Here is a 16,655-nt window from a genome sequence, read left to right as displayed (position 1 = left end):
GGAGAATCTTGAAAACTTTTTAGATTTTGGTGGGAACTAAACAAGGCCTATATTGATCATAAGAGACGGAGAGGAAAAGGTCTCAACCACTAGCAACATGTTTTATAAGAGCAAGTATTATAGCGGGCTGTAAGCCAGTTAAATGCTGAGGTGGAGGAGAGTAAAAACGAGCTGTAAGCTTACGGTTGGTTCAGACAGAAAAACCAAGAAAATCTATGAGACAGACAAGTGAGTCATGTATTAATAATAATGAGATAACTATTATACGAGTGGACTGTAAAAAGGCTATAAAAAAATCTTACATCCCATCCAGCAACCGGCTGTGGCCTTGTTTAGATGCAAAAAGTTTTGGGATTTTGACACTGTAGCATTTTCGTTTTTATTTGACAAACATTGTCTAATTATGGAGTAACTAGGCTTAAAATATCCATCTCGTGATTTACAAGTAAACTGTGTAATTAGTTATTCTTTTTATCTATATTTAATACTTTATACATGTGCCGTAAGATTCGATGTGACACGGAATCTTGTAAAGTTTTGAGTTTTTGGGTGTACTATCTAAACAAGGCCTGTATCTAACACTTTCTGCCTTCCGCATCGATTTCAGCCGTCCACATTTCCGATCTGAAAAGGCCACCCGCCGCTCTCTGTCACGACCCTGAACCGTCCAACCTCGCTGGCGGCCTCCTTTTTCTCGCCTTCCTTTGCCCCTGGCCCTTGGGCGCCGAAACGAACCCTCCCTCTCCCCGTTAACCCGCGTCGCCTTGAACCCTAACCTCCTGGTGGAGGATCCGCCGAACGGCCGGACCACTTAACCCTCTTTGCGCGGCGCCGTGGAGTAGAGGAGGATGGAGTCGGAGGTGGTGAGGACGGAGATGGTGCTGGCGCCGACGCTGCCGTTCAAGAAGATGCAGACAGCGGACAAGTATCCCAAAGGCCAGTCCCGGGGCCGCCAGTGGAAGCACCTGCGCCACCTGCTCCAGTCCGCTGACGCATCCTCCATGCCACCGGACCGCCCCAATTGTGAGCACCCTCCGGGTCCCTTCTTCTTGATCTGGATACTCTTCCTGAGTTTTAGATGATTATTGCTCAACTGTCGCACATTGTTGCCGTGCTTGTCTTTAGAGAACCACCCGTTTCTGCGATTCTCCTCCGTTGTTCATGTTTATGTGGGTATTTAGTTGAAAATTGTGGCTTGTGTGTTGGTGCTAATAAATAGAGGTAACTTGGTTGCTCCTGTTCAGTTTTAAGTTGTCAGGGTCATACATTAAAGGACTGTTTAGTGTGGCTCCGGCTCTAGCTCCAGCAACAACTTCAGTAGAGGAGCCGGAGGACCTGTACCAAACACCTGAAGAGGAGGAACCATTTTTTTTCTTGTAAATAAGAGGAGCTGGAGCTGTTTTTAGTGTACAGGGGAGGAGCTAGCTTTTGAGTCTTCTACTCTGGCTCTGGCTCCAGTGGAGTTGCTATTGGATGAAGAGCCGTGCCAAACAGGCACTAACAATTGATTGGATTAGAATGTATACATGCTTGTAGGCTGTTGGCATTGGCCACCAAGTGGTTTGGTAAAGAAAAAGGTCTTCAGAGCTAAGTCTGCAGTTTTTGGACAGCAGAAGTATCATGTCACATCAAAATTTGTCTTTACAGAGTAGCTGTTTGACTATTCACACAGAAAGCATTAGATTAATGCCACCATTATGATTATTATTCCATATTTTTTGTGAAGAATTTATATACAGATGAATGTCAATAAAATTATATTGTGGAGAACTGTGATACAAATTGATATAAAATTTTAAGATTATTTTAAACATCTGTAAATGGAACCATAGATATTTGTAATAAATCATCACTTTTCTTTTTGACGCAAGACTTTACTGTTACTTAACCTGAAATGTCATCGCAAGCAAGCCGAATGATTCACTCTGGGATTACATCCAGAACAGGACTGGCAACACCATGGCACATCGAGCCAAGCTCAGCTAGAGCTTGTGCTAGCTAGCATTTCCATTTTTGTGTGCTTACTGAAAAAAAAAAGCTGACTTTGCATTGTTGGTCATTTGGCCCTAGCATTGCTCATACAAATTAAGCATTCCTTTTAGCTGCAAAGCATTTTCTCTATTTGCATGTATGAACTTATGGTTGACGCCGTAGATAATATAAAGCAAATATGCGAAGTGGTCAAAGTAGGAGTCACAAGTATTATTTATGATGTTCCTGGGATTGTAGCTAGGGATCATCAACAAACCATAGCTGTTCGTTGGATCCTTGGAGCAGCTTTCAAACGACGTATAAGCTACAGGATAAGGATCGAAGAACTATGAGCAAATACAAGATGGGAAACACTTGGAGCGCTTGGGCATACTTTAACTCCATTTGTTCTTCTCTATCTGCCTTGAGCAAGGGTGATGAAAATCTAGGTATCACTGATATGTGAGGTAGGCTGCTGTACCCATATCCGATATGGCAGGATGCTGCTAAATGTTGTGATATGCATATGGGGAAGTATTATGAAATTGTGATTTTAAAAATAAAAAGATTTAGTCACCGATATGTTTCTGATACTTGCTGATGCTTCCACCCAATACGTTGTTTCCTATTCATGCGATAGTAGCAGGGTGATGGAGAACTAGGGAGAGCCTGCAAGGTGGGCCAGGGTCTGAGAAGAGTGCTTACTGAGGGTGATAAGAGATGTGACGAGGGCATGGGCTACCCATTTTGCTATTGGGTGGCACTAGATATTTGTAGGTGGTGAGCAATTGGCCAATTGATGGCTATGGCAAAGCAGCGTTGAGGGTGGTGATAGGATAGTCATTTGGAAGAAGAACGAGCGGCGGTGGCAGCTGCCTGTGTGGACCACCAAAATAGTTATAGGATATCTTAGGTGGGCTGACTGGGCCAGCAGCCCAGCGCATGGAACTTGGAAGCCCACCTCATGCTCTCTCTTTTTTTCTTTTCCCCTTCATCTTGTGATGGATATGTATTGAGTATGTGCATTTAATTGTTTTAGTTGTTGAGTAGAAGTGCACAATAGCTGTTTTCTTAATAGGATCAATCTTAAATATCATAATTTCTTATGTTAAATAATTTTAGTTTTTTTATACATGTTAGTGCTATTTAAGTAAAATAATCACTCAAGCTGGATAATCCTTGCCATATCCTTGTTTCTGGACAAATGCCGTACTGATGCATTGGTAGCATATCGGTGATACATATATGATAGATGAAACCCCTCAACACATAGAAGGAACAGATAAGGGGATAGTATATCTCCCAGTGAATTTCTCTGTCAAGACTCTGTTCACCTGTTCGAGAAAAAAAAAAGACTGTTCACCTTATACAGTAGGAAGGAGGACACTGACGTGATTCACTTTATGACCAATTGTATCGAATCAGCATTGAACCCCATTTTCAACATAATGGGCCTGTTTGGTTCCCCTTGCTAAATTTTAGCTAGCTAAAATTATTTTAGCTACTCTTGGGTGACTAATGGAACTAAACTATTTTAGCTCCTTTTAGTCAATGTGTTTGGAACTTTAGCTACTAAAGTGACTAAAGTTTAGCTAGCTAAAATTTAGCAAGAGGAACCAAACAGGCCCAATATCTTGCAGGAATCTGCTATCACTACTGTCATATGCCTTGTTTATATCCGATTTTATAAGCTGCATATCCGTTTTCCTTCTCTTTTATTCTGCAAAGCATGTGTCTATCACTCTATCTCATATGCAACCAAGATATTGTCTGATATGATCAACAGCATCTATTGATTGGTGAATTGTCATTATGTATAGACCAGAAAAGCTGCACAGAGTAGTTAGTAATAAAATCCTGTTTAACTAATTCCTTCACCACCCAGCCGAAGTCCTCCCTCAATATTCCAACAATTCTATTAGCATCTTACCTCTCACCCTGTTTTTTTTTTGGTTGATAGCACCCCCCCTCCCGCCCCACCCGCACACACAGCTAGCAACTGAGGAATTTTATGGCATCAACATTTTTAGGTGCAAAAGATAATTTTATATAATTTCATCAAGTTATGTTTTGCTTATGTTTGATAAAAGACCGTGACACTAGAAAAATCCAGAAGTTTTGGTTCCTACTATTTGTGCATTTTTTAGATCGAAAGACAATAAAAAGAATATGATCTCTTGTAGGATTGTATTAGATTTTTCTTAGTCAAATCATTCAAGCTGGATAATTGGGAAAATATTGAAATAAGGGATTGTCAACATGTTATCTTGAATATGCTGCATGTGTGGTTTGTGCAGGTTGAGACATCTTCTTATGCTGACACCATTTAGTTTTATACAGATATGAATATCCAATCGCCCCCATCCATTTACCCACCAAAGAGATACTGTGACTTAACAGGTTTTGAGGTAAGTTTACTTCAATTTAGTTCCTTATTTTGGGCTTGCATATCTGTTATGGAATGGCTATGGATAGATGGATTAGCAGATAGACCCCGGATAGTCGCCCTTCCTCGGGAACTATCTTAGGATCTTCTTGCTTGACTCTAACTGATACATGATGGTCTCTTTTATAGAGACAACTTACTTGACCCCTGTAACGCCCCCTTGGCCCTCGCCCGTCGCCGGCGATGGCGTGAGATGTGGAACAGCAAAGCACAAGGAGAATTTTCGCGACGAGGACGCCGGCCGGGCAAACCCCCGATTATTACCGAAATACGCCTTTCGGCTACACAAACGTAAACTTAAACAACAAGTATACAATACGCCTCTCGGTAGATGATGCCTTGTTGGCACGGTGGCTTCCTGTAGCCCGTCACGCTGTTACCGCCGTGACACCTCCCCCTCCTTGAGAAGCAGCTTGTCCCCACGCTGGCGCATCTGGGAATCGGCTCTACACGACAGTGTAATCTTCCCATGTAGTGATATTGTTGGATAACCCTGTCCATGTGACCCTCACCTGGAGTATGGCAGCATTGCCTTTCTTCACAAGACGATGCTCCACAATCTCCTTTGGGACTACTGATGGTGCCTGCAAGTCAGTAGTGACTGGCCTTGTGACTGGCAGCTTGTCAAATACTGGAGCATAGTTGGCTGTGAATGGTTTCAGTTGGGAGGTATGGAAGACCTTATGGATTTGAGATCCAGGGGGTAATTGCAATTTGTATGCCACTGAGCCCACTTTCTCCAGAACCTGATAGGGACCAAAGTACTTGAAGGACAATTTGGGGTAAGGACGATTTGCAACTGAGGACTGTGTATACGGTTGTAGCTTTAGCAGCACCATGTCACCAACTGCAAATGTATGGTCTGTTCTCTTTCTGTCAGCATACTGCTTCATTCTGTTTTGAGCTCGAGTTTTATGATGCTTGAGAGCTGCCAAATGTAGTTCTCTGTTGGTGATCATAAGTCTGACATCTTCAGGTGTGTCATCAGGAACAGCACCCAAATTGGCCTCACATCCATATAGTGCTTTAAATGGAGAACAACCAATGGATGAATGGTGTGAAGAGTTGTACCATAGTTCAGCCAAAGGAAGCCAGTCCTTCCAAGTAGTTGGGGCATCTTGTAGAGAGCACCTCAGGTACATTTCCAAGCATTGGTTAACCCTTTCAGTCTGCCCATCTGACTGTGGGTGATATGCCGTGGTCAGATTCAGATCAATCTTATATGCAGTGAACAGGGCCTTCCAGAAGTTACTGACAAAGATAGTGTCTCTATTAGAGACCACAGAATTTGGCAGTCCATGGAGCTTGATGATGTTATCCAAGAATAACTATGCTATGGTGGTTGCAGTGTATGGGTGTCTCACTGGGATAAAGTGAGCATACTTGGTCAATCTGTCCACCACAACTAATATGTCACTGAAGCCTTTGGATTTTGGCAGTCCTTCAATAAAGTCCATGGACAGATCTCTCCAGATATCCTGAGGTATGGGTAGGGGATTGAGCAGCCCCATAGGATGAGTATGACTATGCTTTGCTTGCTGGCATATGTTGCATTGCTTGATGTAATTCTCCACATTCATTTTCATACCTTTCTAGGCAAAAAAATGCTTGAGTCTTTGATATGTAACAGCAATGCCAGAGTGGCCGCCAATAGCACTGGAGTGACTGAAGGATATCAATCTTGTCAATCTTGTCTGCAGAGCAGAGTTGTGGCCAATCCAAATCTTTCCTTTGAACCATATGAGTCTTTTCTCCAAAGAAAAGCCTTGTTCATTAGGACTAGCTAGTGCTAATTGTTGCAGGAGTTGTTGAGCCTGTGTGTCAGTAGCATATGAATTCAAAACTTCCTGGACCCAAGCAGGTTGGACCACTGAGACTGCTTGCAAGGGAAGAAGATGGGCAACTCTGGAAAGAGCATCAGCAGCTAGGTTTTCCTTTCCTTTGCGATCGATGATTTTGAAGTTGAGGCCCATAAGCCTTGCCATGGCTTTCTTCTGCATTTAAGAGTGAAGATTTTGCTCATTTAGATATGCTAGAGACTTATGGTCAGTGAGAATGGTGAACTCATTCCTTTAGTGTCTCCATTTCTCCACTGCCATAATCAGGGCTAGGAATTCTTTCTCATATATAGAAATGTTCTTGTTTCTTCCAGACAGTGCCTTGCTCAGATAGGCTACTGGTTTACCATGTTGCATTAGGACAGCTCCCACTCCATCTTGGCAAGCATCTGTCTCTATGACAAATGGTTCTTGAAAGTTGGGCAAAGCTAGTACTGGTGTTTGTGTCATTGCCATCTTGACTTTGTCAAATGAAGACCACTGGAAAGCCTTTTTGTTGAGCAAGGAGTTGAGTGGTTTTGTGATTAAGCCATACCCTTTGATAAATCTCCTGTAGTATCCAGTCAGGCCCAGGAAACCTCTCAGTTCTGTGACAGATGTTGGTACTGGCCATTTTTGCATATTTTGTATCTTGCTAGGATTAGTGGAAACACCAGTAGAAGATATGATATGTCCCAAATAAGAGAGGCTGGGTTGAGCAAATGAGCATTTGGATTCTTTCAGATATAGTTGGTTCTGCCTGAGAAGCTCAAAAACCTCCTGTAAATGTACCATGTGGTCATCTAGTGTAGGGCTGTAAATGAGGATGTCATCTAAAAATACCAGCACATTTTCTGAGATAGGGTTTCAGAATATGGTTCATTAGGCACTGAAAGGTAGCTGGGGCATTTGTTAACCCAAATGGCATGACTTTGTACTGGTAATGACCCTGATGGGTTTTGAAAGCTGTCTTATATTCATCTGCAGGATCCATTCTCACTTGATGATACCCAGATTTCATATCCAACTTGGTGAAGTATTTGGTACCAGCCAGCTCATCCAGAATTTCTTCAATGATTGGCATTGGGAATCTGTTCTTGATGGTAAGGGCATTGAGATTGAGTTTTCGGTAATCCACACAAAGTCTCCAAGTACCATCCTTCTTTTTCACTAGCAATACAGGGGATGCAAAAGGGCTTTTGCTGTGTGTGATGAACCCAGATTGCAGTAACTCCTGCACTTGCTGCTCAATTTCAGTCTTATGATGAGGGGAATAGTGATATGGCTTGCTAACTAGGATATAATGGTATAGCATGATCATGGATTCTGTGAGGTGGTAACACAGTGGGTGTTTGAAAAATATCCTTGTATTGCAAGATGATGTGCTGAATTTGCTCAGGTACTGCTGCAGATTTGTCAACTTGTTGGTGGTGTTCTACTAAGACAAAGGCCCACACCTCGTTACCCTTAGCAAATTTATGAGCTTTAGTAGCTGAGATTGTGGTAACTTCCTTGGCTAGGGCATGGAGTCCTTTCAGAGTGATTGATCTCCCATCCTCTGTGAAAGTCATGGTTTTTTGATCCCAGTCAAAAGTCATTTGTGGATGAGCTTTGAGCCAGTCATAACCCAAGATGGCATGATAAGGTTGCATATCCAACACTATCATGTTACTGGTCATTGTATGCCCCTGACAGTACCATTTCATATTTGCTGCCATGCTGTCAGTAGTGATAGTGTTGCCATTGGCTAACTTGACCCTTTTAGGTTGAGTAGAGATTAGTGGTATGTTTGTCATATCTGCAAACTGTTTGCTGACAAAGCTATGGGAGCTACCACTATCCAGTAATATCAGCATCACTTTGTCTTTGACTTTAGCCCTGAATTTGAGACATGAGAGGTTGTCCTTTGTGGTAATGGCATTGATAGATAGCTGACAAAATTGTTCATGTAACTCATCTTCTGTAGCTAGTGCATTGAGGACATCATCAGGGAGCTCTCTTTCGAGATCCATATCATTTACAGCTAAAGCATTAGCTTGGGCCTTGTTTCACAGCCATGTGTCTTGGAACAAATTTTTCTCCACAACTGAAGCAAAGACCATTAGCTTTTCTGTAGTCTCTGAGTTGTCTGTCCTTCCATGAAATGGTAGTTTGCTGCCCTGTCTTCAGGTCTTGTTTTGGCTGATTGAACTGTCTGTACGAGCCTGCAAACTTGTTTTTGAGCTTTGTTCTTTCTGCTTGTTGTTGCTGAATCTTAGCTAATGCAGCAGCTTTGATGACAGTTGGTGGCATTTGAGATTCTACCATAACTCTAATGTCATCTTTCAGTCCTCTTTTAGATCAAAGGCGTTTACCCAACTTTATTAGAAAGCGTAACAAACACCCCGATCCGAAACTGGGGTTTCCAGTTTTACATGACAAAGTGCCAACCAGAATGGAACCACCTCTAGAAAGATCAACAGAGAAACAGACGACTCTAACCAGTTTCTCACACACCAACTCAGCGAAACTTAAGAACTCTACTACAAGACAACTAAAACGCAGCAGCAGTGTTTGACGACATTAGGTTCAGCATATCGTCTGCCATTGGCTTCATCTTGGACTTCAGCAAAGGGCGCCAGGACTTGATCAGCATCAGCGTCTTGTGGATCAATGCAGCCGGTGACGCCATGACTTTCTTGTTGAAGACTAAATCATTCCTGGACTTCCAGACAGACCACAAAGCACCTGCAGATATAAAAAGGGTTAACACTTGTTTCTTACCTCGACTCTTTTCCACAATCTCTAAAAACAGCGCCGAGCAGCTTGTTGGAGCCATTTCCCATCCCAGACATTCTCGCAAGAAAGTCCATAGGAAAATGGCTAAGGGACATTGGAAGAGTATATGATCAGACGTTTCAAGTTTATCACAAACAAAACAATTTTCGGGGCCAGACCATTTTTTCTTTTTCAGCTGAACTCCACATTGAATCCTATCATGCAAAGCCATCCAAAAGAAGATCTTAACCTTTAACGGTATTGGACTATTCCAAATCAGCATAGCTCTGGTATCTTTCACACCTCCAAACGTCAGTGCTTTATACAAGGAGCTCGTACTATATTTTCCAGATTTTTCCAATGCCCAGCGAACTACATCAGTCCCATTTGACAGCTGAACCTCCTCTAACAAAGCTAGTAATTCTTGACACTCAACATTGAAACTGTCATTAAGTTGCCTCCTGAATGAAATATTCCATTGACCCTGATCAAAAGCTCTGCCAACCTCAATATCCTGATCTGAAGCAATTTTAAACAGGTTATGGAATCTGATCTTTAAAGGACACTCACCCAGCCAGCAATCATGCCAAAATCTTGTTTGGTGCCCTGCTCTGATCTCAACTATTCTCCCCTTTTGATACCATTGTCTCATATCCAGCAATGATCTCCAGAATTGGGATCCTTTTCTATTTTTGATTTGGAAAATGCTTTTCTGTCCCAAATATTTCTTTCTTAACAGTGAACAGCACAAACTGTCATTCCACCTTTCTAACTTATCAATCCATTTTACCAACAAGCACTTGTTCATCACTCTCACATCTAAAAAACCCAAACCTCCAAACTCTTTAGGTCTACTAAGTGCTGGCCACTTAACCATATGATATTTTCTCTTCTTACCCGAACCTTGCCAAAAGAATCTAGCTCTAATAGAATCAAGCATTTGGTAATTACCCTCATAGAGCTCATATACCCCCATAGTGTACATCGGGATGCTGGACAGGGACGAATCAATTAGAATGGATTTACCACCTGAGGAGAGAGAATCACATTGCCATGTCCCTAATCTTTTTTCTGTCTTATCGCTCACATATCTCAATTGAGCTTTTGTGATTTTACAGTCACTAACCGGCATACCAAGATACTGCATAGGGAATGATCCAGTTTTACACCCCAAGATCGTCGCTGCTTGTCGTTGCTCATTTACCGACAAACCGACTGAAAAAATTTCACTCTTCTCAAAATTGATCTTCATTCCCGACATAGCTTCATAACAAGATAGAATCAGTCTCACATTTGTTAGATTTTCAACAGAGAACTGTAACAGTAGCACCGTATCGTCCGCATACTGTAGATGTGTAATACCTCCATCTAATAAATGTGACACCAAGCCTTGAATCACTCCAGCGTCACTAGCTCTAGATAACATAACTGATAAAGCATCAGCTACCAGATTGAAAAGCAGGGGAGATAAAGGATCACCCTGTCTCAGACCCTTATAACTCCTAAAAAATTCGCCTCTCTACCCATTTAAATCTATGCACACTCTACCTCCTCTAACTGCTTTACTAATCCACTGGATCCAAGTATCAGAGAAACCTTTCCTATGTAAGACCTCTTCCAAAAAGTTCCAGTCCACTTTGTCATATGCCTTCTCAAAATCCAATTTCAAAATAACTCCAGAGCTTTTTTTGGATTTCAACTCATGCAAAATCTCTTGCAAAATCACAACCCCCTCCAAAATATTCCTACCTAGGATAAAGGCTGTTTGGTAAGGGCTAATGATCTTGTCAATCACAGCTGTCAATCTGATAGTGAGAGTCTTGGTGATTATCTTGTATATAACATTTAACAAGCAGATAGGTCTGAATTGCTTTACATTGATAGCTGGCTTGACCTTAGGAATTAAGATAATAACTCCATAATTGAGCCTCCAAAGCTCTAAGTGACCTTCATATAGATTATCCAACATTTCTTTAACATCCTCCCTGATACTGGGCCAGAAGGCCTTATAAAATTCGACTGTGAACCCATCTGGACCGGGGGCAGTATTATTCTTCATCTGTTTGATTGTATTATCTAGCTCTTCCAGAGTGAATGGTTTGATTAAGGCTTCATTGTCCACTTGCTGAATCTGTTGATGAGCAGGCCAAATATCCGGGTCCAAGTGCATCTGTGCTACCTCAGCTCTACCAAACAGAGTTTTATAATACTCAGTAATATGACTTTTCAGAAGATTTGGTTCTATCTCTTCTTGACCATCAATCTCTAGCATAGTAACCTGCATTTTCCTCTTTCTACCAGTAGCACACTTATGAAAATAATTGGAATTAGAGTCACCTTGTAACAGCCATTTTTCCCCACCTCTCTTCTGCCATTGAATTTCCTCATCAGTCAGAATTTGTTGTAGAGATTTATCTAAAGAATATCTCTCTTCCCATTCAGCAAGACTAAGATCTCTAATTTCACTGTAATCATCTAGGAGATTAATTCTGGACATGATATCTTGTTTAGCTCTTCTCTGATGGCTGTCCTGATTCTGACCCCAGCCTTTAATAGCTCTTCTCAATTTGCTCGAAGTAATATGCCAATGATCCAGAATATTATGTTTGTATCTGGAAGGCCATTTATCTAAAGCCCACTCTCTGAAACCTTCCTGGTTTAACCAATGGGAGCTAAACCTAAAATAACACTGGCGTTGTGAACAAATACCTCCAGTATCTACAATGAGTGGGTTATGATCAGACCCTACTCTCGGCGCCGTGAGAACAGCTGTCATATTGAAATTATCCTCCCAAGAGTTAGATACCAGGACCCTGTCCAGAACACACATGATAGGTGGTTTCTGCTTGTTTGACCACGTATAACGACTACCAGTCCTAATCACTTCTTTGAGCTCAGTTGTATTAATCATTTCATTAAAGGCATCCATCATTTGAAGATCAACATTTCCTGAAGACTTTTCCTCTATCTTCCGAACTAAATTGAAATCACCACCCAGCAACACAGGCAACTCTGAATTTTGAACCAAAATTTGAATTTCTTCCAAGAACTCTAATTTTCTGTCATCATGGGCTGGTCCATAGACATTAACCAGTTTCCACACAAAACCATCTGACTTCATTGTTAAAGTGCAGCTCTGGAAAAAGTTACCAAAAATCTCTTCTGATGTCATTGCCAGTTCTCTGTCCACACCCAGCAGCAACCCACCAGAATGACCAGTACAAGGTAACCAGGACCAGAACATATCTTTTTGACCAGCAAATCTATCTAACTCTCTCTGACTAAAAGTACTTTTAATAGTCTCTTGCAGACAAACACAATCAAAGGAATACTTACTAATTAACTCTACTTCTTTCAGTCCTCTTATGTACTGCTTGGTGAAAAACATCTCATCAAAGCCAGCATGATGCATGCTTACTCCATACTGAAAGCTCTGGAATTGAGTTGTGTATTCTTCTACTGTTGCAGTCTGCCTAAGTTCAAGCAGTTGGTCCATGTAAGAACTGTAGTCTTCTGATCCAAATTGCTTCTCCACCTCATAGCAAAAATGAGTCCAGCTCTTGAAGGAATTGTTCTGTTTAAATGCCTGGTACCATTTGCATGCATTTCCGACCTTGGCTGCTGTGATCCACATCCCTTCAGGAATACTGTACATGTCAAAGTAGTCCTTACAGTCATCTAACCGAACTTTTGGATCATTCCCATAGAAATCAGGAAAATCCATCTTAGGCATGATGTTTTTAGGCAGTCTATGGTCATTATGTGTGCCCTGATGTTGGTAGCCCTGTTTGCTAGACCTAGAAGCCTGATGATCTGTCTTGAGTGTCTTGACATGTCTAGTCTTTTCTTGTTTGTGCTGCTCTGCAAATGGGTTGTCAAAACCCTGATCTTTGCCAAACAACATAGAATCCATATCGTCCTCATCAAACACAGGGTCAGTATCAAATGTTGGTTGACCTGCATCAAGAGGTTGCTTCTCAGGTTTCCCCAAGGTTGCTCTGGCAATAGCAATTGCATTGGCTTCCACAGTACGGGCAATCTTATGCTGTTCTTCAGTATAGGAATCCATAGCTTGATCTCTGAGATCCATCTGCGCTTTCATTTGGCTCTGTGTGTTACTGAGGCCATCAATGTGGGTAAATAAAGCATCCAGACTTCTCTCTAGTTTCTTCCAGCGAGTATTGTCGTCTTCGCGACTGCGAGTCATCACGCCAAGGAGCAGGCTGGTCCGTGAAGAAGGCTCAAGCTGCTTACTGCGCCTAGGAGCCAGTTGTGTGGCAGAAAGGTTCAGCCTTAGCCTCCCCTGTTGAATCTGCACACACGATCACTGTCGCTTGGGAAAGAGGCAGTCGTCTCGGGATTTTACGGCAGGATTGCTCGCACGCAAGCGCGGGAACAACCTGACAACCTGAACGTTGGACTTTCCCCCGCCGTACACCACCGCACTCGTGATCAATCGTTGGATACCCGGAATTTTACACGCGAACACGTGCCGCGCAACCCTAATCCACGATCGATCGGTGCTAGATGAAGAAAAAGGGAGTGAATTTGGTGTACTCACTCCGGTTCTCGACGCCGAACCCGGTTGCCGTTGCCGAACCCCAGTCGAACACGTCGTGAGCGTCGCCGCCGCGGTCACTTGGTGCTCGATTTAGCGCGTCGATGAAGTGGTGCTGGGCGCGGTCGTGAGGATCAGCGTCGAGCTGCGATGGTGGTGGTGGTGGTGGCTGCAGGTTTTGTCCCTGCCGCGCTCCAGTAACTAGCGTTGGCTCCGAGCAAGAAGCTCGTCGCCGCTGCCGAGGAAAGATCGGGCTCTGATGCCACTGTAACGCCCCCTTGGCCCTCGCCCGTCGCCGGCGATGACGTGAGATGCGAAACATCAAAGCACAAGGAGAATTTTCGCGACGAGGACGCCGGCCGGGCAAACCCCCGTGCCTTGGCTCCGAATTTGGTTTTCATAATCGATGTCCGTCTCCCTGATCGGGTCTGATTATTACAGAACGGCCTCTAGCCCAGAATACGCCTTTCGGTTACACAAATGTAAACGTAAACAACAAGTATACAATACGCCTCTCGGTAGATGACGCCTTGTTGGCACGGTGGCTTCCTGTAGCCCGTCACGCTGTTGCCGCCGTGACAACCCCTAAGGAATATCCTAACCGAATCAATCTATCTTATCTCTTTCCTAACTTATCCCTTTCCAAACTAATCCTAATCAATCTAAGCTGATCTGATCTGTTACTGCTCACGTGGTATTGTTCACGTGCTACAGTACTGCGTGGGCCCCTGGTCTGGTTCCAGTTGCCATAACAATATCTGAGAAGGTCATTCAGTGGTTATATTGAGTATCTAAAGGTCAAATTGGAAGAAGAAAAAAGGGTCATACTGTGTTTCCTTGGTACTTCTATACTGGTCACGGTGTGTTTACTTACTATTAGTATTATATTTTTGGTGGTGCTAACTTTTGACTTGATATGTGATTGTATCATCCGTATAGGACCGGTTCAGTTCTTGTGTAGAATGTGTGCTATTAGCTGCTGGTCGGTAGGTTAGAAGAAAGACCAAATGGTAGCTTAAGAGAAGCTATACCTAAGAAAAACTGGAACGCCAGTAGTATGCAACTCCCTCTGTTCCAAAATGTATAGTTTATTTTAGTTTGCCCCAAGTTAAAATTTCTCTAACTAAGACGAGGTTTTAAGAAAAATGGACCATCTACTGTATCAAATTAGTTTTATTAAATTCACCATGAAATATTTCTTGATAGAGTAGTTTGGTACTGTAGATAACTGAATAGTAACATATTTTCTGTAAACTTGGTCAAAGTTAGAGAAATTTGAATTAGGAAAAACTAAAATGACCTACATTTGGAACAGATGTAGTCAATGCTGTTGCCTTTTGAACAGCGGACTATTATGTTAAAGAAGCTTCCGTGTCTTTTTTCTTTTGGAAATGCATACTGTTTTCTTCTTTTGGAGCTGTGAAGATGAAGATGGTGTTTGGAGAATATGGCTGTCATGATACTCTTTTGAGTTTGTATTTCTTTCCTCCTGAAACTTCTGATTAAGGCCATTTCACATGGTATTTTTTTCCCTTTCTTGTCCATTTGTGGAAGCCAATAGAATGAAAACTTCTGATTGGAACTGTTAGGCGGTTGGTAGCGCTAGACTATAAACCACTGGGTGATTATAGGTTCCCAGCAGTGACTTCACACAATTAAGGCACTTATATCTAATGTATGGCTAGTCTGTTTTGGAACATGAAAAAAAGCAAGATTTTGTATCTATTGTTTCTTAAACTGGAAGTGTGTTATGTGGCTGCTAGGGTTGAGGGAGATTGATTGGAATTGAGGGAGTGGCGGCTGGAGGCGTGAACAGTACCCACGGGTACTGTTCATAGGGAGGCGGCTGTGAGAGCGAGAGAGGAGACTAGGGTTTTGGACGCTAGGAACGCCAGCCGCGGGGCTCTGCCTACGGTCGGCAAAAGAGAAGGGATTTCCTTCTAATCTCATTATAAAGAGAGGTTTACTTAACCCCTAAGCAAGCGACTAATTAACCCTAATGGGCTAAGGCCCAATAGGCCCTTACTCTTTCGAACACTACACCCCACCTAGACATGTAGCTCGTCCTCGAGCTGCAACTTAACGATGACACCAACAATGACTCCACAAGACACAAACATAACACCTAAAAACAAGCCTTTTACATCTCGGCTTGTTTTATTATTCTCAACCAGAAATTGATTGGGACTCCTTAACTAAATTGTACCTGACTGCTCAGTTTTATATCTGCATGACAGACATGAAAGAAAACTGAATTCTAGAAAGAATATACTCTGAACAAACTTATTTGCATTGCTATTTTTTTTATCAAACTTACATCACCTACTTTGCATTTTAGTTCTCTTTGATTGTCGATGGCAACTAAACTAAATCCCTCATTGCAGGCGCCATATGTGGATCCTAGGACAAAGTTGCGCTATGCTGATCCAGAGGTGTTCAAGCAGATCAGGATGCTTCCTGATGAATACGTCCAAAGGTACCTGGCCTTGAGAAATGCAGCAGTTATCCTGCGATAACAATACCTGCTTAGGGATAACAGTCTTGTTGCCTAACCATGCTGCAGTACTCAGATGTATACTCTGATTGTATGGATGATCCTTTTAAACAGATCTTTCTTCCTCTTGTATATTGATGGATTCGTCTATACGTGATTAGAGACATTATGCTGTATATTTTATGTGCTAACATTTGCGAATTGATGTTTAAATATATTCTTGTATACTTTAAGCAAATTGGTTTTTAATTCAAATGTGATATCTGTGTACTTCGTCCCAGAGTATAAGTTGTTTTGAAAAGGTAGGTTCTCTGTGGACTCGTAGTTCCGTTATAGGATGAAAGCTTAAGGAATAATACGTTAATTCATATATTTGTATCGACGATATATATAGCATTATAAATACCTTTGCTCTAGCGCTTGACTAAAAGGGACAGGGACACTGTTGTTGGAAAGGAAAAGCCTAGTACTTCTGTTACGAGAAAGCCTTGAAGTCTTGAAAATATCATAGCTACATAATAAAAACTCGTTGTTTTAGCTTTTAAAGATATACTAGATAATGTGCTTGTGTGTTGCTATGATATAGCTAATATTTTGTACTAAAAACACACG

At 42.1% G+C, this 16,655-nt stretch overlaps 1 protein-coding gene across 1 annotated transcript; it reads left to right on the top strand.

The window, feature by feature from the left end:
• On the top strand, positions 667-16,313 carry LOC8086465 (chromatin-remodeling complex subunit ies6). The gene is made up of 3 exons (XM_002447563.2): positions 667-1,023; positions 4,312-4,379; positions 15,934-16,313. The coding sequence occupies exons 1-3, from the start codon at positions 849-851 to the stop codon at positions 16,063-16,065; spliced, it is 375 nt and encodes a 124-aa protein (XP_002447608.1). The 5' UTR covers positions 667-848; the 3' UTR covers positions 16,066-16,313.

This window comes from Sorghum bicolor, chromosome 6 (genome assembly GCF_000003195.3).
Source record: "Sorghum bicolor cultivar BTx623 chromosome 6, Sorghum_bicolor_NCBIv3, whole genome shotgun sequence".
Classification (NCBI taxonomy): domain Eukaryota; kingdom Viridiplantae; phylum Streptophyta; class Magnoliopsida; order Poales; family Poaceae; genus Sorghum; species Sorghum bicolor.
The sequence above is the reverse complement of the archived record's forward strand: the minus strand, read 5'-3'. Positions and strand labels throughout refer to the sequence as shown.